This window comes from Gracilinanus agilis, chromosome 6, assembly GCF_016433145.1.
Source record: "Gracilinanus agilis isolate LMUSP501 chromosome 6, AgileGrace, whole genome shotgun sequence".
In the NCBI taxonomy this organism is placed as follows: Eukaryota; Metazoa; Chordata; class Mammalia; order Didelphimorphia; family Didelphidae; genus Gracilinanus; species Gracilinanus agilis.
In genome coordinates, this window is record NC_058135.1 from 64,916,049 (window position 1) to 64,939,081 (window position 23,033).

General features: G+C 36.2%; 1 protein-coding gene across 1 annotated transcript in view; it reads left to right on the forward strand.

Moving 5' to 3' along the window:
• The window catches only part of FAM149A (family with sequence similarity 149 member A), a 55,493-nt gene extending 33,713 nt beyond the window's left edge, over window positions 1-21,780 (forward strand). Inside the window, exons 5-15 of the mRNA XM_044681653.1 lie at window positions 206-348; window positions 2,485-2,610; window positions 4,689-4,835; window positions 6,115-6,305; window positions 7,259-7,413; window positions 11,802-11,905; window positions 12,844-13,062; window positions 14,140-14,260; window positions 15,399-15,527; window positions 15,616-15,694; window positions 21,524-21,780. Of these exons, the coding sequence (XP_044537588.1) occupies window positions 206-348; window positions 2,485-2,610; window positions 4,689-4,835; window positions 6,115-6,305; window positions 7,259-7,413; window positions 11,802-11,905; window positions 12,844-13,062; window positions 14,140-14,260; window positions 15,399-15,527; window positions 15,616-15,694; window positions 21,524-21,597 (1,488 nt within the window). The 3' untranslated portion in view covers window positions 21,598-21,780. The remainder of the gene's footprint in view (window positions 1-205; window positions 349-2,484; window positions 2,611-4,688; window positions 4,836-6,114; window positions 6,306-7,258; window positions 7,414-11,801; window positions 11,906-12,843; window positions 13,063-14,139; window positions 14,261-15,398; window positions 15,528-15,615; window positions 15,695-21,523) is intronic.
• Window positions 21,781-23,033: the final 1,253 nt, after the last annotated feature.

Here is a 23,033-nt window from a genome sequence, read left to right on the forward strand (position 1 = left end):
GAAGAAGAGAGAAATAATTCCTGGGGAAGTCCCAGTGCTATGCTACAAGTGGTTTCTGAGATTATAAACTTCTTGTCCTGATTAAAGACCTATTATTTTTTGAAAGGAAAAAAATTATTACTGTAATTAAACTCAAGTACATTTTCAGGTTATAAATAATTCCTAAGCAAGTTAAAACAAACTTTCACTTGTATTAATGTTTTAGGAGTTTGACAGAGCTACAACACAAAAAGTTCAGCAATTATTCCTAGAAGTGGATGAAATGCTTTTTGAAGGGAAAATCAGCCCTCGTTGCCAGAATCTTCAGGCAGAATGTGAGGAGTGGACTAGAAGGTCACTTCATCTCAGGTAAGGGAAATGTTGATTGTGATTTTCTGGAGTGGGTGCTTTCTAGAAATTTTAGTGCAAGAACCCTATCAGCTAGTAAATGCATCCAAGGCTCTACAAATTGTTCCCTTTGTTGCAAAACTTTGGGAAACATTGAATTATCTAAAAATTGTGTATATAGTACTGAAGCAATATAGATCAGAGGTCAAATGTGCTACCAACCACACTCCCAACTGCATTCTAACTAAAATATGATTGGAAATATTTAACAAAATAAAAGAAAGTCAATAGAACATAACGTTATCATAATATGTAGTTTTCTAAGTTGACATGTCACCCCAGAGATTCTTATTATTGTTGTTATTATTAGTGTTTATTAACATTATATAAAATTAAAAATATAATATAATTATACATACTTATATATAATAAATAATTTAAAAATAAATATATAATTAAAACTATAATTAGTTAGTATTAGTCACTTATTATTAGTGACCCCCATTTCTATTTGAGTTTGACATTAAATTTGATATAAGATATAGACAATCTATCTAATGCCTCCATTGGAAATCATGGCATCTATAATAAAAATTATATTTATAATAGTAACAAACATCTTAGCTAGGGAGAGGTTAGTCTGAATGAAAATATTGAACTTAGAGAATACAGGGAATGTACAAAGGGGGAGTTTTCTGCCCTCAGTTCCCAGGTGGCTATGTCTAATAATCCCTGAGTCCAAAGGGGATACAAAGCTTAATGATTTGGAAGTGCCTTCATTCTATATAATGTTATATGGAAATCAGTCAGCAAAACCTTTATTAAATACATATTCCGTAGGATGTACAGTGCAAGATACTAAGGATACAGAGGCAAGAGGGAAATAGTTCCTACTCTTTGGGTTTTTAGTTTATCAGGGGAGATAGCTTTCACACATCGATCTGCTTTATTCATTATATTTGAATCCCCAGTGCCTAGCACAGTGCCTGACACATAGAAGGTGCTAAATAAATACTTCTTGATGATATAAAACAGATGGAAGGTAACCACAGGAATAAAGTTGGACCAACATGCAAAGAAATACATTTGCAAATGAATCTCTGAGGTCCAATATAGAAGTTTTCTTTATCTGGATACATAAATGTCCTAATAGCTTATTTTGTCTATATCTTCACTATATCAACTTGGTCACTGCCACTCTGTCCTAGAGCCCAGGGGTGTGTAATGATGTAAATATGTGAGTGAAACTAGTAGACATTGATATGGTTATGATTACCCATATGGAATAGGCAGATGCCATTCCAAATAGCGAGCAACATCCAAAATGTCAATGAGTAGACAACCTAGAGACAGTTGGGTGGCACACTGGTTAGCCTATTGGACCTAAGATCAGAAAGAACTGAGTTCAAATCCTCCTTCAGATAGTAGCTTTGTGACCTTGGGCAGGCCACTTAACCTCTGTCTATTTCAGTTTCCCCATCTATAAAAGGAAATAATAATAGTACCTCCTTCCTGGGTTGTTGTAAGGTTCTAATGAGATATAAATGCTTTGCAAACTTTGAAGTGCTACATAAATGATAGTTGTGGGATTAGCTAGATGGTTCAGTAGATAGAGAACCAGGCCTGGAAACAGCAGGTCCTGGGTTCAAAACTGACCCGAGATACTCTTTAGATGTGTGACATTGGGCAAATCATTTAACTGCAATTAATTAATTAATTAATTAATTGATCATTCTTCTGCCTTGGAACCAATACTTAATGTTGATTCTAAGACAGAAGATAAAGGATTTAAAAAAAAGATAGTTGTAATTATGTGTTAAAAAGTGTGTGAGCCTTGTGTATATTCTAATTTTTAAAAAAATCCTATTCTTATATCAGTATGTGATACAAGGGAAGGAATTCTGGGTTTAGATTCAGAGGACCTGAATTGGACTCTTTGTAGCTGTGTGACTTTGAGCAATTCTGAGCCTCAGATTCCTCATTTGAAAAATGAGAGGGTTGGCTTACTAAATATATGGTCCAATTTGGGGGGTGGGGGATGCCTCTTCTCAATATTTTTTCATTGATTACCACATTCGTCTTCTTTAAAATTCAGAATGTTATTTTTTCTGATTATTTTAATAGTTATCATTATCTGTTTTCCCCCCTATCTTACAGGGTTCTAGGAAAACAGCTTATATTTCCGACAGATGAAGGTTTTCAACATTTCCCAAGCCATACTGCTAATTCTGTTTGTACCAAGACCTCACTTGATCTCTGTGAAAGCAATAACAGTCTCAAAGAGTATGTTTTCTTCTTCTTTTTTTTTAAGTTTTATTGATGTCTTCTGAGATTTTACTCTTGTCATTTTTCTAACCTGGCCCCTCTCCCCACTGTCCTAGCCCTGTCCCTTGTGCCAAGAAGAGAAGCTAATTGGACCAGACCAAAAAGCTCTGCACTTTGTAGCTCGCACACACATTATTCTCTCTCTGTAGTTGTCCCCCTTGGCACCAGGAGGAGAGGAATGTATTTCATCATCTGTTCTCTGTGACCAGGATTGCTCATTGTGATTCATACGAGTTCTGTTTTCATTATATGGTTGTAGTCATTATGAAGACTTCCTCCTGGTGTCTTGGACCAAGTCAGATTCAGGTCAGCTTCCTGGTGGTTAGGATTTGGTGTAGAAATGAAATTAGCATTCACTGGTCATTCAACAATCAAGAAAAGGAGATTTGTTTAGTCTTGGGTGGGGGGCGGGAGAGGGGAAGTATAGTCAACCAGAATACACCTTGAGAGCTCCTTGAGTTGACTCAGCTGAGTGAAGTTCCTCTGCTTTGTCCATTATGGTTTGCCAGCCAATCATCAGAGGTCCTTGGGGCCCTTTCTGATTAGGGTTAGCAGGAAATCTCAATAGCCTGAGCCTTTAGTTATTTTTGAGCCAATCAAGACTTGAAGATGGTTTCAATTCCTTCTAAAGAAAAACCTATCTTAAATTTGGTGGGGCTAGGGGTTTATAATATTGCTTCTACCATACCTACTAGTTCTTCACCCTGTATTATTGTTTTGATTCTGGGAAGGTGGGGTTTTTTCATATTTATCTTACTTGTGATCATCTGTCTATTGTTCAGGAAAAAAGGCTTGATTGATGCTCAGTAACTAATGGAAGATTAATATTCCAGAAAGCTGCCCTACTAAGGGAAATTTGGATGTGAGGGAAAGATGGTGAGAGAGCAGTTTCTCGAAAATTCCCTTTCTGAGGCTGAGATAGATCAGGAGATCCAGTTGAATGACTTTGGCTTAAGCTCCTGCCTTAAAAGGACGGGAGAAGAGTATTTCTAACAAGGCTATAGCTGAGAATTCTGGTGCTCAAGGAAAATTCATTTGAGAGTGGGGAAGAGACTAATCTACCTCAGTTAGGAGTATTTATGGCAGAAGAGGAGAATATCTCTCAAAGAATCTTATCTTTATTCCTTGGAGTACTAATGAGTAATGTGCTAAAGACAAAAATTCATTGACTTTGAAGTCAGAAGAGTTGGAGTCAGATTCTGTTTCTATGACTCTCCGTGATGTTGGGTACAACACAACTCTCTGGACATCTGTTTCCCATCTATAAAATGAGGAGGTTGGTTAGATGACCTCTTCCAACTCTAAGTGAACCCTGATGCTGTCATCCGTGCTCCTTGATTCCTCTAATCACTGGGAAGAGGAGGGAAAAGTGAGCCCATTATATTGTTGAGACCCTCATGGTATGGTAGCCTAGATCTAGGTGAACTAGCAGGTGTAGAGACCGTATAGGGGTTCTGAGGATTGTGGCAAAAGAGAAACTCCCCCTCCCCTCTGTCAGCTTCCTGGAGCAGAGCTAGTTTCTCTGCCCTAATTATATAGCTTAACAACTTGGTGAGGTAATCTCAATATTAGAGAAACTTCAAAGTTGTACAAGAAGCGGGGTAATATTGCTTCAGTCTACCACAAAGTGAAGGGAGAGGTAGGAGTAAAAGATAAACCCTTGCTTGTAGTCTAGACTCCTTGCTCCCTAGTTTTCTGAAGTGATGGGAGCCTATGGGTGGGTAACATTCAAATTGAGTTCTCCTGCTCATGAAAGGAAAACCTCTGCTCATATGGTGACTTGGGTTTACAGAAAGCCTTTTAAGGATTTTTGTTGTGTTTTTTTTTTTTAGGGATAAAGTTTGGATTTTATCTCATTTTTAAAAGCATAATGCTTCCTTTCAAACAGATAAATTTTTATCTGACTGATCTTTTCTTTGGAATCATGTTATTTCACAAAAGTGAAAGCATTAGCCATAATCATGCAGATGCCAGTCTGGAACTCTTGGATCATCTTCCAAAGCCTAATTTATGGTTATTGTCTTTGGTTATCGTAGGCTGTGCCTCTCAGGTTCCAAACTTGTCCCAGCAGATTACACCCAGATTTCTTCTGTTATTCCTGACATTCATGCATCATTCCTAGAAGAAGAGATCTATGCTGTGGATGGAAAAATTGAAGAGTATTTTGCTTTTGACAAAGAACTGTAAGTAGAACTGATTTTCACTAATATGGATGAAGTTTCAAAAGTGACATCATTGAACTAGAATTTGAGTCTTGAAATTCTTTTACTTGTATGATGCTGCTGTAGTTCTCTAATTCCTGGGGGGAGGGGGGGTGCCCTTTTGAAATACTCCATGATTTCAAGCCAAAATATTTTTATGAATTTCTTTATTGCAAAGTAACAATGCAGGTGTACTAATAAGAGCATATGCTAGTGAGTTATTCCACAAGACATAATACTGCCTCTCCCATCAACTAGTTGGGCGGCTTGAAAAAAATTCCTTAGTATCTAGACTTTGGTTTCTTTCTATGTGAAATAAGGGGGTCAGACTCACTGATCCCTCCAAAACCCTTCCAGATCCATTATGTTGATTAGGACTGGATATATGATTTCATTGATAAAGGCAGTTTTTAAATATGGAAAATCCCTGTACCAATTCAACTTTATAATCTTAGAAAACTTCCTAAAACACTGAGAGATTAACTTGCCCAGAGTCACGCTCCCAGTATTTGAGTTGGCGGGATTTAAACTTCAATGTATTCCGCTTAGCGGCCAGTTCCCTTATCTGCTATGCCACCCTGGCTTTCAAGGTGATCCATCAATCAGTTAAGAACTTAAAAAGTGCCAAACATTAGCAAAAAACATCTCTACCCAGAAGGAGCTTACAGGCTTTTTCTTTTTAAATTCTAAACCCTCATCTTTGATCTTAGAACAGGTACTAAGTATCCATTCCAAGGCAGAAGAGTGGTAAGGGCTAGGCAGTTGGGGTAAAGTGACTTGTCTAGGGCCACGCAGGAAGTGTGTGAGGTCAAATTTGAACCCAGGATCTCCCATCTCCAGATCTGTCTCTCTATCCACTGAGCTGCCCCAGGAGCTTACATTCTAATGGACGAAGACTGTGCAGACAGCTATGTATATGTAAGTTGTATATATAGGGTAAACTGGAGGGAATTTCAAAAGAAAAGCCCTAGCATTACCAGTACAAATAGTTCTAATTTGTTATACACAGTGATATGATGGTGAAGCTTTTCCATTGCCATATAGCTCCTTTATTCACCCAGGCGATATTTCCCAGACCTGAAACTAATTGTTAATCCTTTGGTATCTAGTTTACTATCAGTTCTTGACTTAGATACAATGAAATATATTGTGAAATAAATGCATGTTTGACCATTTCAATAATTTTTGTAAAGGAAATTTTCTTTTTTCATTAACAGAAATTGATCAGTTTTGGTAATGAGAATTTACTTTTCCTTTTAAGTGATGATGAAAGTGTGGAACCCAAGACAGCTAAAGAAGGTCAACAAAGGAATAAACATGGCCTCCCTCCTATTTCCCCTGAGCTCTGCATCAAAGATGCAGTGACAGCTGAAGCATTTGATCGAAGCTGGAGAAATGTAGTTGGAATCTTGGAAGATCTTCTTAAAAAGACTTGGAAAACTTCCCTTGAAGGTACTTAAGAAATCTCCTTTATGCAAGACTTATAATCTAAACAACAGCAACATCAACAACAATAAAACACAAAACAAACCCACCAAAACACTCAAAACAACAATTTTTAAATTTTTATTTATTTATCTTTTAATTCCCCCCCACCATGGTTCCATGGTTCATGTTCTCTCCCTCCCTTCTTCCCCTCCTTTATCCTGTAGCTGACAAGAATTCCACTGGGTGATACATGTATTATCACTCAAAACCTATTTCCATATTATTCATTTTTGTAATAGAGTGATCTAAAACAAAATTTTTTTTAAAAAGGCCAAAACACAACACTTTAAAAGGATATTTCCTAATTCCTACCTTGTTTCCTTTTGTTATGTGTTCTAAGGAAGGCATTCTTTCTTCTCAAAGTAATGAATCTAATACTTGCTCAGTGGAAGAAAATTATATTGATTATATATTATCTTGACTGGCCCTGGCACAATTCAAGATATTAGATCAAAAATGTATAACTGTTTTTTTATCTTAATTCTATTTAGCTTCCTGTGATGATTTAAACAAATACAGATACCTGGTAGATTGGCAAAAAAGGGAATGATACAGAAATATAAATCATAGGAACTTATTTTGATGACTAGTTATATATAATTAGTATCAAAAAGTTAATTTTCCCAATTCTTTGCCTCCAGAGGGTGAAAAATGGGTCCTACCAAATTTAGGCCTCGCATATCATCCACTGTGTTTACCTAGCTGACCTATATTGGCATAATTTTCTTTTATGATTAAGGAGGAGATTCCAAAACAGTCTTTTGGTGTTATAAAATGAAGAGTTTTAGTTTGCTTCAATGCAAAAAAAAAAAAAAAAAGTTGACAATTCTCTCAACTGGTAGAATTTGTAAAATTGCATTGTATTTTAAATAAATGATTGTGTTTTGAATTTTTGTTTACATTTAATGTTGTTATAGAAAGAAGTAAACAGAGAAGACATTTTGAGACAACTAGAAATAAACCAGCAAAACCATCCAGTTACCGTATTCCACCCAATCCATTGAGTATTCCCCCTTCCAGAGGTTCTGAGACCCACTGCGTATCTTCAGCTTCTCTTCTAGGTCCACCTCAGGTCAGATGATTTTCTCTTAAAATCCTTTCTTTTATCCTGGGAGCTTCTTTTAGTTTCTACAGTTGAGATAATTTCTTTAAAATTATCTTCCATAAAGATCAGAGCTGAATATAGGAATTCATTTGGGGAAATGAGTGAAACATGAAAGACAATCAAAAGACTGCAACTTTTAAGTGCTAAATTCCTTGGTTCAACGGAAATGTCACTAAGGAGGGGGAGATTTTTCTCTGCCCTTTGTCAGGCAACTTCAAAGGTGGTCACACCCTTGACCTTATCTTATCCTAAATTGATGTGCAATCTGCAATTTCTTTCTGTGATCAAAACCTCTTGTGTTCTCATCTTTCTCCTTACTCCCCTCCTTCTGAACTTTCTCTTCTTCATCATCTCTGGTCAGTCATTTCACCCATTTTTCACAGTCTATTGGTTTCCTGTCCCTACTGGAAAATCAATTGTTCAGATAAACAAAGTACTGCTCTTCATTTTTCACTCCCTTACTTCCTTGTGCTTCTAGGGTTCCTTTCCTGCTATTTCTGAACCCTGAGACTACAATACATCTCTTTTTCTCTTATCAGGCAACCAAAAAGTGCTAGAGAAAGTCAATGATGTAATAATGGTCCACCACAAATTTATGCTTTATAACCTCAACTGAACTATCATGGCTGCCCAGAATCCATTGTATTTATCTTGTCTGTTTTCTAGCACCTATTTCAAATCTCATCTTTACTTCCATTTCCACCCTATTTAAAAAAAAAAAATTTACTTTACTTTTAAGTACTTCACTGTGAAGATTGAAACCATCTATTGTGTGCTCTTGTGTCTTCTATTTTCTACAATTTAAAACTCCTTTATACCCTTTTCCATCTCAACATATGATGTGGCTACTTATTTGCCAGTGCTAACATTATATTTATACCCAATATCCAAAATTCCAAAGGGAGTTTTTAACCTGAAGTCTCTCTATGGATTTAAAAAAAAATATTCCAATAACTGTATTTCAATACAATTGGCTTCCCTTTTAATCTGATGAATTTTATTTTATGCATTTAAAAACATTACTCTGAGAAGGGGTCCATAGGTTTTACCAGACTGCTATAGGGATCCATGATTCAAAAAAGACCCACAATTCCTGTTCTTCACACTCTCTCTCCATCATCTCATCAGTTCCAATGGATTCAATTACTGTCTCTTTGTATGTGATTCTCATATTATTTGATAGTTAACTCTCTCCTGAGTTCCAGTCACACTTTTTTTTAATGTGTTCCACCATCTTTCATTTGTCTTTTTTCAACAAATTTTTTTCTACTAATTAATATTGATTGTCTTTTCTTCACAACTCCCTCCTCTCTACTGAGTTAAAAAAAGAAAGGAAAAAACCCCTCATAACAAGTATGTACAGTCAAAGAAAACCACCTCCTCTTGCACTGGTCATTTAAAAACATGTTTGTCTCATTCTGCATCATGAGTCTATTATTATCAGTTTTCTGGAAGGGTGGGTGGTCATTGCATTAATTAGAATTCTTTAATCTTTTAAAGTAATTTTTTTTCTTTTTTTGATTACATGTAGAAACAATTTTTGACAATTGTTTTCGAACATTATTTATGATTCAGATTCTCTCCCTCTTGCTTGCCTTCCCTCCTGTTTTCCTGAGGCAGTAAATAATCTGATATCTGTTATACCAATGACTTCATGCAATATATACTCCCATATTGTTCATGCAATGACAGAAGACACATATCACATGAAACTCATGAAGGAAATAAAGGAAGATGGCATGCTTTAATCTGCAATCAAACTCCAACAATTCCTTCTTTGGCTGTGGATAGCATTTTTTATCATAGGTCCTTTGTGGATATCTTAGAAACTCGTTTTACTGATAATAGTTTATTCCTTTACAGTTGTACATTGTACATTATTTCTGTTATTGTATATAGTGTTCTGATTCTGCTCACTTCACATTGCATCAGTTCATAGAAGTCTTTCCAGGTTTTTCTGAACATATTCTGTCTGTCATTTCTTGTGGTATAGTAGTATTCCATTATAACCACATAACACAACTTATTCAGCTATTTCCCAATTTATGGACACCTCATCAGATTCCAATTCTTTGATATTACAAAAAAAAGCTGCTAAAAATATTTTGCTACAGGTAGATCCTTTCCCCTTATCTCTGCTCTCTTCAAGATATAGACCCAGTGATGGTATTAGTGAATGAAGGAAAATGCAGTTTTATGGCCCTTTGGGCACAGTTCCATATTGCTCTCCAGAACAGTTGTATCACATTGCAGTTCTTTCAACAGTATATTAGTGTCCTAATTTTCTCATATCCCTTCTAAGATTAATAATGTTCCTTTTTAATAATATTAGCCAATCTGATAGGTATGAGGTGGTAACTCAGAGTTGATTTAGTTTGCTTTTCTAATCAGTGGTGAATTGGAGTCTTGTTCATATGACTATATATAGGTTTAATTTCTTCTCCTGAGAACTACCTATGCATATATCTTGACCATTTATCAAATGGGGAGGGCTTTGTCTTATAAATTTGACTCAGTTCTCTATATATTTGAGAAATGAGGCCTTTGTTGGAGACACTTCCTATACATTTTTTAAAAGTTTGTTGTTTCTCTTCTAATCTTAATTACTTTGGTTTTTTTAACAAAACCTTTTAAATTTAACATATTCAAAATTATCCATTTCGCTTTTTGTCATGTTCTTTGTGCTTGTTTGATCATGAATTCTTTTCTTATTCATAAATCTGGCAGATAATTTCCCTAATTGTTTATGGTACAGCCCTTTATTTCTGTATCAAATATCCATTTTGACATTATCTTTGTGTTTGGAATGAGATGTTGGTCTCTGTGTAGTTTCTGCCATGCTGTTTTTCAGTTTTCCCAGCACCTTTTGTCAAATAGTGAGTTCTTATTCCCCTAAAGCTTGGATTTGGGGGTTTATTGAACACTAGATTGTTATGACCATTAATTACTCTGTGTCGATTACTAACCTATTTCCTGGACTATTGTAATAGGGTCCTAATGGATCTCCTTGCTTCCAGTGTTGTATCTAATCCATTTTCCACCTAGTTGCTGAATTGCTGAAAGCTTTTTCCTGTGTCAATCCTATGTTCAAAACACGATAATTGTATTCTTTTGCCTCTAGTATAAAATCTGGACTTTTCTGGCTCTGGATTATGTTTCTAGGGGGATCATACTTAATTTCCACAAATGCTTTCAGTAATTCATACACCTTGTTGATTCTCTCTCATCTTCTACATTCGTGCCTTGGTGTGAGCTATCCTCCATGTTTAGAATCCTCTTATCTCCCACCTCCACTTCTTGGAACACTTAGATTCTTTCCATATTCTTTTGAAGAGGGTTTATTGCCAGATTAAAAATTTTATATTTGATCCCCAAAGCAATTGAGAGTTACTTAAGACTTTGAAGAGGGGGCAGCTGGGTAGCTCAGTGGATTGAGAGCCAGGCCTAGAGATGGGAGGTCCTAGGTTCAAATCTGGCCTCAGACACTTCCCAGCTGTGTGACCCTGGGAAAGTCACTTGACCCCCCATTGCCTACCCTTACCTCTCTTCCACCTATAAGTCAATACACAGAAGTTAAGGGTTTAAAATAAAAAAAATAAAAAAAATTAGTAAAAAAAAAAAAGACTTTGAAGAAAGAGAATGATATGGTCATATTTGTGTCCTAGGAAGATATTTTTATTTTTATTTATTATTCAACTGTGGGGAGAAGGGATTGAAGAAGGGAACTACTGAAGCAGGGAGATTAATTGGTGACTCCTTGTAGTGAAGGCAACGAGAACCTAAACTAGCTTGGTAGATACAAGAGTGGACAGAAAGGAATGGCTAAGAGTTAGATTATAGAGATAGAATGGACAAGCCTTAAAAACTGACAGAATAGATGAGGTCAGAGAGAGGGAAATGTCAAGGATGGCTGAGATTAAGTACATAGGCACTAGGAATGTCAGTATCCTTAACAGAGAAGTTTGGAAGCGGGGTATATTTAGAAAGATGATATTTTATTTTAGACACCTTGAGTGTGATATGTCAATGAGGTATCTGGTTAGAGCTGTTCAGCAGACAACTGACCATGTGGCACTAGTGTTGAGAGTAGACATATAGACTACAGAGCCAGCTGCACAAAGACAGTAACTGATCCCAGGGGAGTAAATGAAATCACCAATTGAGAGTATAGAGAGACCCAGAACAGAGCATAACATCAAACTATACTTAAAAGAGAAACTAGCAAAGTAGTTTGTAAAGGAATTAGTTATACAGGAAGAAAACATGGTAAAGAGGAGTGCCAGTGAAACCGAAGGGTAAAGAGTATGAAGAAGGGGACAGTACTGTAATAACCTTTATTCTATTTCTTTCTCTAGAGCCATCGCTTCTCCAGTAGTTTGCACGGTGATTTAAATGGTGTGATGACAATTCAAGCAAAGCCTCTTCAACAGAGATACCCGAATCTTCCAGACAAGACACTGTAAGTGAGAGAAATGATCCAGCTCCAGCTCTCAACTGACTATGGCTTTGGGGGAGATAAGAAGGATGTGAGAGGCACCATTTAGTCATAAATAAGTATGTTAACTTCCTGGCAGAGAGGAACATAATCAGGGGATTGTGAAATTTATGTGGGTACTTCTTTGATACTAGGGGACAAAGAGGCATAGAATATCAGAGCTAGAATAAGCTTCTGATGTCAGTTAGTCCAAATCTCTTAACTATACAAGTACGGAAAAATGAGTTCAGGGAGTTAAGTGACTTTAGTGATAGTGCCAGAACCCAAACTCAAGATTTTTGATTCATGACCTCATGGAATGTTGTAAAGAACTGTTAGAAATTACCTAATCCAGATGTTCTTAAACCTGGGGTCCATGGATAAATTTTAGGGAGTCTAGGAACCCAGATGGGAAAAAATTTACATTTTTATCTCAATATAATGTTTCCTTTATAATCCTTTGATTTTATTTTACACAACTCCAGATGTTTAGGAAAGGATTATACATCAAACTGAAAAAGGGAGTCCATAGCACTAAAAAAGCTGAAGAACCTTAAGTCTAGTTTAACCCCACAATCTAATTCCTTTCTATACTCTCCTACCTCCTAGCCTCAGAGAATCCAATTTTGTCACATAAATTGATCTACCTTTATTAGTGAAGAATGGGACAGTAAGAATGGAAGCAATTGTTAGCTGACACTTAGCCTCAGGGTTAGTGTCCCATAGGATAAGAAGGAGGTGGAAGAAGCAGAAAAAATGAGGTTGGTAATATGGAGGAAATTCTTTACCTCAACCCTTTGGATATTGATAGTGTTTTTTGTTTGTTTGTTTGTTTGTTTGTTTTTTAATTAGAGGCAAAGAAGAGTTCTTTGATATAGATGGGAGCAACGTTGTACTGTAACTAATTTGCGCTTTCTTCCTAGGCACAATCAAGAAGACAGGTTACTAGGTACAGGGTCCAGTGTTTCTGCCTCAGTCTGGAATCGGTTGGGAATCTCAGATGCTCCATCCTCATCCTGGACACCACATCTGCCTGTAAGGAAGGCACCTGCTCACAGGAGGTTGCCATCTCTTTCTTCAGAACTGCATCAATCAAAAATCTCCAGTGTGCATGGTGATAAAGCTCTCAGGGGCAATAAGCTGTGAGTCTTGTTTCTTTCTTGTTTAACTGAATATTAACTTGAGCAAAGGTATTTTTTTCCCTTTAGGACTGAGGGGAGAAAAAAACTGAGCTGTGCTCTCAAAGGAGTTGAAATATTAGATGTCTTCCTTCTGAGAATAATTCCAGTTTTCCCTATATGTATTTTATTTGTACATTGTTGTTTGCATGTCTTCTTCCCCATTAGACCATGTGTTCCTTGAAAGCAGGGATTGTTTTTTGACTTTCTTTGTATTCATGATGTGTCTAGTAAGTCATTAAATGCTTAATGACTATTTTTGTTCAATCATGTTTGACTCTTCATGACCCAGTGGATCATAGTATGCCAGACCCTTCTGTCCTCTACTATCTCCCAAAGTTCATCCAAGCTCATATTCATTGCTTTCATGACACTATCCATTTCATCTTCTATCATCCCATTGCCATCAATCTTTCTCAGCATCAGAGTCTTTTTCAATGAGTTCTATCTTCTTGATGTGGTTAAAGTAAGCTTCAGATTCAGTATTTGTCCTTCCAATAAATAGTCAGAGCTAATTTCTTTAAGTATTTTTTTTAAACCCTTACCTTTTGTCTTAGAATCAATACCAAGCATTGCTTCCAAGCTAGAAGAGAGGTAAGAGCTAGGGAATAGGGACTGAGTGTCTTGTCCAGGGTCACATAAATAGTAAATGTCTGAGATCAGACTTAAATCCAGGACCTCCTGTTTCCAGGTCTGAGTCTCTATCCACTGAGCCACCTACCTGCCTAATCTCCTTAAGTACTGAGTAATTTGACCTCTTTGCTGTCCAAAGGACTCTCAAAAGTCTTCTTCAGGACCACAGTTCAAGGGTGTTGATTGTGTGGTGCTCAGCTTTCTCTGAGCCACAGTCAACTCAAGGTCTTATTTTAATCAACCTTTGGCTGCCAAATATATAGTTTGATTTCTTTTGTTCATCTGATGATGTCCGCTTTTTGGGTTGTTGGAAAAGTTTGTTATGAATAGTGAGTGACCTTGAAAAAACTCATATATGGTAGGTGCTTAATAAATCTTTATCTATTATTTGACTAATTGATTTTACAGGCAAATTGGCTCAGACTGCTTGTCCTCTCCATCCATCCAAGTGCCTCGAAATAAGTTACCACCCATAGGCTCAGAGACTGGGGAGCAGAATGTTCCTACTCCTGGATCTCGCCAAGCTTTTGTAAGACTTACTTTGCTATTTTCTAATGAAGCTATTGAGAGGTACTAGAGCAGAGAGGAAGAGAGGCTCTCCTTATAATGAGAAGACCTAGGTTTCTGGAACATACTGGCTATACTACTTTGGGCAAATCACCTAACCAGGAAATTCTACTAAGATACTCTAAGATACAGATGAACTGCCCTCTGCATCCACAGAAGTTGTTAACACACTGGGAGTTCCTTACACTGCTGAAGACATAAGTCTAGACCACTAAAAAAAATGTAGCAATTAACTGATCTTTGGGAAGAATTTGATGCTTATAACAAAAACCTGTAATAAAACAGAATGCTATGAAGAATTCTACTCAAAATCATTTCCCTGATCTTTTTAGGGAATACCATATAAATGAATTTAAATCAATGAATTTTAGAACTTTTTAAATAGAGGAAAACACTTGTTCATGGTAATGGAATCATGGAATGGAGTGAATGTATCCAGATGTCAACATTTGGTCAAATAAATTATGATGTTAAGAGTAAGCTGCAATGAGAGAAGGATGCCTCCTACTGACTCCTTTGCAAAGGTTGGAGGGGTGGATGAACTGTGGACACAGAACATTGTGTATAACATCAGTGGATTTTTAAAAATGTATTGATTAGTGCTGACAAGTTCATTTTTTTCTTCCTTTTCTCTCTTTTTTTAAAAAATTTATTTGTTAGAGGAGAGAAAGGAAGAAAAAATATTGGGAAAAATTGGGTGATATTAAAAACAAAAGATATCAGTGAAAATTTATTTCAAAAACCAAGTCAGCTTAGCATTGTGACTTACATGACCTGTATGCTCAATAAATGATTCATAGGACCATTAGATGATAAGATTTTGAATTTTGAAGGGTCTCAGAGGACTCTCATTTTACAGATGAGAAAACTGAGGTCCAGGGAGTTGAAGGTAAACAAGTTTTGTGGCCAGGAATCAAACCCAGGTTTTCTGACTCCAAGCCCACTTCTATTTCGACTATCCACTAATGGTTCATGTATTAGGAGCTCAATAAATATTTATGGAAAAATAAAAGGAATGAGTTGAGTGTTTTATCAAGATTGTTCAGCTAACTATGTTAATGATCAAATTTGTTATAAACTTGAATTTACTGTTTATTTAGCACAGAGGAAGATATCCCTTAAACCAAGTGTTAAGCACTATTCCTGGCAATATTGAAAGACCACCTCTTCAGGAAAGGACTGTTATCTCAGAGCAATTTTCAAGGCCTAGTACCACTCACACCTTCAGGGTAGGTTCTGGCTTCCATCAGAGACTTTTTTTTTTTTTGAATAATTCAAAATGTAAACATTTCTTTCCTCCTTTTTTTCCCCCAACAGTCTGATACTCCTTATAAAGGGTCACTGACACCAATGGAATTTGTAAACCATACATGGACAGATCAAGATTTTATAACAAGTGAGTAAAGTTTTTTAATTTAATATATTTTAAAATACTCAGAGTAGTTCTGAATGGCTTTAATTTTTTTTCTTAACCTAGAGCTACCTGGGAGTCACATTTTTCTGTAGGGCCTGAATAACCAGTGCCAAAGAGTACACAAAGGACTATTTATTTGAGGAGCAAAATTTCCCTGTTGAAATATTCTAGCTAGCCTGGTTAATTTATCTCATTATAAACAGAGGAAAACTGCCTCTCATTGGTGAAATAACAAATCTCTCTCATTTCCTTTGGTGACAAGTCTCTAATTTTATTACTTGCCATCACCATCTACTGAACTGAAATCTGATCTATGATTTCCAACAGAAATCATAAAAAAAGCAGTGTGGTATTGAGTTAGGGATGGAGTCTGAGGATGGGGCTTCAGATCCAACTCTAATACGTACAACAATGGCCGAGAGTTTGACTAGATGATTGGAGGTACCTTCCAGCTCTTAATTCTATGATTCTATTAACTAAGCAAAATCCAAGCCATTTACTAAAACAATAATATATATATATATATATATTATGCTCCTTATTCAATATATATAGAATATATATTCTATATATATTGAATAAGGAGCATGGTGTAGTGGATAAAGGGCTGGCTTTGGAACTAGGAAAACCTGAGTTCAGGTCTTCTAAAATCTACTGGCTGTGTGACCTGGGTAAGACACCAGACTTTTAGGTTCTTTAGGCAACTCTGTAAGATTACAAGTTTCAGAAAAGGTTCTGATCTGTGTTTTTATGAGGAATTTCTTCTCTGGGAGTTCTTTCTACCAGTGAGATCACAGGACCAGTCCCTAACCTATCCTTATGGATCTATTGATGGCTAATTGATGAAATCTTTCCATTTCACATAGGTTATGGTTATGCCTATTTTTCTGGTTTGTTGAATAAAGACCTTTAAATACTGATACTATTTATATTTAAGCTGTTTAGGATGTGAGTCTTTCTAAAGATGGATCACACAATTTCCTTTTTTAATTAACAGACTTGTTATTTCAATATAATAATAACACAGGATCCAGCTGATGGCACAGTGGTTGGAATGCTAGGTTTGGAGTTAGGGAACCCTGACTTTAGACACTAGCTATGTGATCCTGGGCAAGTCACTTAATTTCTGTTTGCCTCAGTTACCTCAAGTGTAAAATGAAGATAATAATGGCACCCACCTTGAAGGGTTGTTGTGAAGAACAAATGAGATAATATTTGTAAAACTGCTTAATATAGTGGTTAGCACATAGTAGGAACGATGCTGTTTTTCATTTTGTTTTCAGTTATGTCAGATTCTTCATAACCCAATTTGGGGTTTCCTTGGCAAAGATACTGGAGTGGTTTGCTATTCCCTTCTCCACTCATCTGTAAATGTGGAAACTGAGGCAAACAAGATTAAGTGACTTACTCAGGGTCATATAGCTTGCAAGGTTCTAAGGCCAGATTTGAACTCTTGAAGGTGAGTCTTCCCAACTCCGGGTCCAGCACTCTATTCACTGTACCACTAACTTCACCAGCATGTACTATATAAGTGCTTAGTTTTTCCTTCCTTAAATACTCCAAGAGTTTATAGTTTCATCAACATGTTTATAGTTCATCAAACAGTTCTTCCACTGATAAAAATCTCAAAGCCCCTGTAAATAACTTGATAGATCAAATCCTTTCATCTTGTGGCTGATATTTATAGTGACTGAAAAGGATTAAAAGAATACAAAACCTAAGTAAAACATTAGTCAGTAAAGAAATAGAAAGAAAAAGTGGGAAAGTATTATTAACATGAATTTAAAGACTCTATAAGAAGCCTTTTTTACTGGTCCTTCTTCATGTTAGTACCTTTCCCTTGAGATTATTTCTAATACGTGCTATAAGCATCTTTTTTAGACATAGTCTTTTTTTTTCCCACTAGATTTTTAGCTTTTTGAATACTGCAAGTGTAAGATTACAGACCCTTAGGATATATATGTGCTAGAAAAGGATGTGGGGAAGCTATACGGTGACAGGGAAATATAACAAATAAACAACCCATGTGGTACACTGGCATTCCCAGAATATTAAAAAGAATCAAAGGAAGATCTTCTACTCTCCCTAATTTCCATGGTATTACAGTTTCTTTCTGAGATCAGCTCAAACATACCACTGCCAACATGAAGTTTTCTCTGACCTCTCAGCTGTTCATTCCTCTCCCCACAAATTATTCTGTATTTATTATATATATATATATATATATTAATATGAATGAGTTTATACATCACTAGGTCATAATCCAAACTTTTCCAGTTTGGTTTGACTTCTCAGAGCTTGACCACTAACCCAACATAGCCTTTGACAACCCAGAATTACCTCCATGCCATAATGGAAGAGGATTTTAATGGAGGGAGTATATTCTGTTGAGCAAAGGTACTGGGGAATGAGCATGAAATTTGGAGTTAGGTGATATGGGTTAAAATGTTGGCTCTGCAGACTAGTACATGGGCAGCCCTGGTCAAAGTCTAACTCTTTTGACCCTCCCCTGTCAAATGAGGAGTTTGGAAAAGAGAACCTTCTAAAGTCCTTTCCAACTTGAAGCTTATGGCTCTGTGCAACCTAATTTCACCTGATCATGGTGTATTATCACTGCAAGTATATCACTCCTTATAGGTAGGAGAACTTTGATCTGCTCTCTTTCTGATCTAGGCTTTTGCCCCTGCTAAACAAACTGGTCCTCCCTCCTACCCTCACCTCCCAGGAGGTGAACATCATGTTGATTCCAAACTGCATATAGCCTTCTGCTTTTCAGAAGCAAAAGAGACCTATTGGCCTCAGCCTCCCTAGTAGTTGGACTAGGGTGTATATATTCCCTGCTGCCATATTGTATCGTAGAAGTGTGGTTATTTATTACTGTAATAAACATTGGTAAAATTTTAAAAAATTATTCCTATGATGACCTCAACTTCTATGATTCTCCAGTTGGTCTGTTTTCTGTATCTTCCTTAGTGGTGGTAGCTCTCAGTTCAGGTTGTTGGTTGCTAAGGGAAACCAAATGACCATTACTGTGAAATCAAAAACATTAATTTATTTTCCTTTTTTTCAAATAGCGAACATTTTATTTTCTCTCCCTCTTATTCCCCCTATTAAAAAAATGAAACCCTTGTAACAAGTAACAATAATTTTTCACAAACACCAAGTCTGTTTATGCCATAACCAAGGGTTTCTTCCCTTCTTTTCTTTGTAGGCAAGGAGTGTTCCCTTTATTGCTAGCATGGCTAAGTAAGATATTATTTTATCAAGTACTGTTTAATGTACAATAACCAGAAATGTGTCAAGATTTTATGTATTTTCAGCTGGCAGAACTGGAAATAACTCAGTTCTTCAACTCTGCTGTCCAAGGGGAAACTTCTAAATCCTCTTTATACTGCTTCTAAAAGGAACTAGAAGAGGTATAAGGAGATTCTCTAGTAGTGGGAAGTATTTCTATTAAAAACTGTTGTGGCTGTCTCTAGTGAAAGAAGATAAGGTTGTCCAGAGCCACCCTCTGTGTGGCCAGAGGTAATAGAACCTTCCTTCCTTGCTTCCAGAGCTCATAGCTAACTTCTGAGTATCTCCCAGGTTTCAAGTTGGAAAAGAGAGATCTCACAATGCCCCAACAACTGCAGAAAGTTCCAGAGCTGATGCCTGTGATGTAATTATAGAAGGCATTACTTCTTACCCACTGGACAGGGCTCTTATATTATTTAAGATGTTTTCCAACTTTTGGGTTTTAAAAAAAGGGTCATGGGAACCTATATTATTTCTGTTATCATTTTGTTCAACTTTTCTAGAGACATTTAAAAATTATCTTTTTTTAAAATTAATTTCTGTTATTTTCAATGACCTTCATTCCTGAAATTATCCCTTCCTTTTTCCAACTCAGTAAGCCATTCCTTACAGGGACAAAGATAGGAATAAGAACTGGACCTGTGATTTCCCCTGTATAAGGAACTCCAAGGTAGCATCTTCTCTGAAACTTCTGGTCTCAGAAAGTTTCCTAAAGGAGATGGGCAGTCACTCTACTCAAGTGTCTACTTCTTATCATTTGACAAATAACAGCAAGTGTTATGTTATGCTATTGTGTCCCTTTGCCTTATGGTCCTGGATACAAGACTCCTGTAGAGATACAATTATAATATACAAATCCTCTTTAATTGGAATGTAACATAACTTTGCATCATCAATAAGGCACAATCCAAACACATAAACGCAGAGATTAATTTTTTCTCTTTTATTACTATGAACTCGACAAGCATTAACAAACATAAACATTTCCATCTTCAAAGAACAGAAAAAAAGAGAATCACATTGGAAATTGTGAATTCCTACTTTTTACAGCTTTTAAAACACATATATTTCGGGGGCAGCTGGGTGGCTCAGTAGATTGAGAGCCAGGGGCAGAGATAGGAGGTCCTGGGTTCAAATTTGGCCTTAGACACTGTCTAGCTGTGGGACCCTGGGCAAGTCACTTAACTTCCATTGCCTAGCCCTTACCACTCTTCTCCATTGGAACCAATACCCAGTATTGATTCCAAGACAGAAGGTAAGGGTTTAAAAAAAAAACATATATTTCAAATTTTATGTATTTTATGTTGGAAGTTCCAACATTCCTTTGCTTGTCTGGGTCCTATTCTGACTTTTCTTTTCTCTCTTATTTTTATTTTTTGATGATTCATCAGTGTTATTTCCTTTCTTTTTTTATAATGATTATCATTAATTCTACTTCCTTTCAAAAGAAAAAGAAACCAATAAACTTTAAAAAAATTTTCCCTCCCTCCCATTCCTACCTCCTCTTCAAGAAAACAGGCTTATACATATATTATCATAGAATATATATTTTCCTTTTCATCATGCTGTGAAACAAGACACATATTGCTTATATTAAAGAAAAATTCTAATATTTTAGAGGAAATAAAGTGAGGAATGGTACTTGTAATGACTCCATCTGCTCCTTCTGTCATAGTGGAGGAGATCCTTTTTCATCATGAGTCCCCCTTGGAGTTGTCCTGGATCCTTGCCTTATTAGTAGCAAATAAGTTATTCACAGTTGATCATCATATATTCTTGATGTTATTGTTTATGATGTTCTCCTAGTTCTGCACACTTCACTTTGTATCAATTCTTATAAGTCTTTCCAGGTTTTTTTATGATCATCTTGTTTATCATGCCTTGTTTTTTTTAATAGGAATGAGGGTTATATTTTGTCAAAAGCTTTTTCTGCATCTATTGTTATAATCATGTGATTTTTGTTACTTTTTGTTAATGTAATCAATTATGACAATAGTTTTCCTGATATTAAAACCATCCTTGCGTACCTGGTATAAATCCTGTTTGATCATAATGTTTAGATTTTTAAAGTCAAATGACTTAAGTTCACTCAGTCCATATATAGCAGAGACAGGAATTGAACCCAAATCTGGCTGGTTCTGAAGTTGGCTTTCTATCCACTATGCGAGTACAGTTGTGCAAGTAACACTCTTAAGTTGTTGTGTTATAGATGAGTTGTCAATACATGACGTTGTGGGGCATTTCTACACTGGAAACTTCCCACTGTCAGTGAGTCAACAAACATTAAGTGCCCGTGATATGCCAGGCCTACAATATTATGGGATGCAATGATAAAATCAGAGGTCAGGACCAAAAAAAATTCAATATGTCATTACAATCATTTTCGGTAAAAATGAAAATGTTTATTATACTTAGTCATGGATTTTGAAGGGAAAAAAAGCACCTATGAAGCCCTTCATTTACATCTTTTTTGAGATCTTTATCTTTTTTAGACTTTCCTTTTATTTGTCATTTCAGGTTCACAGCATCTACATAAATCTTATCAAAGAAATACCTCAACTTCAAAAAGGAGATTTCCAATGGCTTCCTGATACAACTTGGCCCATCAGTCATTGTATTCAGTGAAATCTGCCTAGTGTCAATTTAATCTTTATCACATGAGGTATAACAGCAAGTATTATGCTATTCTGATGTGTCCTTTTTTCTTATGGTCATGGAAACAAGAGTCCTGGAGAAAATACCATCATAATAAATATGTCCATTTTCACCTGGAATGTGCCATACTTTTGTTTCATCAATAAAACTTGATCCAAACATAGCCAAATATACACACAGACTTTTAGGGTTTAGGTATGAGATGTACTTGTATTATTCTACTTCTTATTCCCAAAGATATGACTTGTGTGGAGCTGGGCAAATTCTTGAATATTTCTTTGATTCATCTGTTAGTTGACCTCTATTCTAATTCATGTACAGGATTTGTGATTCTTAAGAAGACAACAAACCATCTTCATAATTTTTTATCTTAATGTACTTCCTGTTTTCTTATTACAGCATAATCCCACTAAAATTTTATAGCATTTTTTTACATTTGAATCCTGGACCTCCCATTTCTAGGCCTGACTCTCAATCCTCTGAGCCACCCGGCTGCCCCCTATAAAAGCATTTTAAAATAGGAAATAAAAAATTGGGACTTTGAGGACTTGACAGTTTCTGACAAGTGAAATCAAATCCTTTCAGCTGTTCAACTGTTTCCTACTTGTGCAAAACAGATAAGTCTTTACCCAGAGCCGTAAGGCACCGTGAGATTGAAAGATAAGTGAGCTAATGTTTATATGAAATTAGACTCCTTAGAACAAGGATGCCATGTAAACACTATCTTCTAGATTTAAGAAAACACTCGGGACAGTGTTTCGTCAAACACTATGACAAATCACTGATTTATATCAAGGAATTTTTCTTCTAAGGAAATTGACAATGTGTTTTAATTCTTTTATGGTGTATTTGTATTTTAGTTACCATCCATGATATTTAAGTTCCATTGTTTTACTTCAGATCATAGGAAAAAAGGCCTTCAGATATAATTAAAAAAGATGGTGGTGAGGACAGAGGAGGCACAAGGTGTGTGTGTGTGGGAGATGCAAATTAATGAAATGTCAGCAGGACTGGGTTTCATTCCTTTTTTTTTTTTTATTTTTTATTAAAAAAAATTTTTTTTAAACCCTTACTTTCTGTCTTGGAGTCAATACTGTGTATTGGCTCCAAGGCAGAAGAGTGGTAAGGGTAGGCAATGGGGGTCAAGTGACTTGCCCAGGGTCACACAGCTGGGAAGTGTCTAAGGCCGAATTTGAACCGAGTACCTCCCGTCTCTAGACCTGGCTTTCAATCCACTGAGCTACCCAGCTGCCCCCTGGGTTTTATTTCTTAAGGAAATAATTATGCTGACATATATTGATGTCAACTGGGGTAGTTTTATAAATTAAGATGCTTACTCATTTTCATGGCATTGTATACAGTTGATGTAATA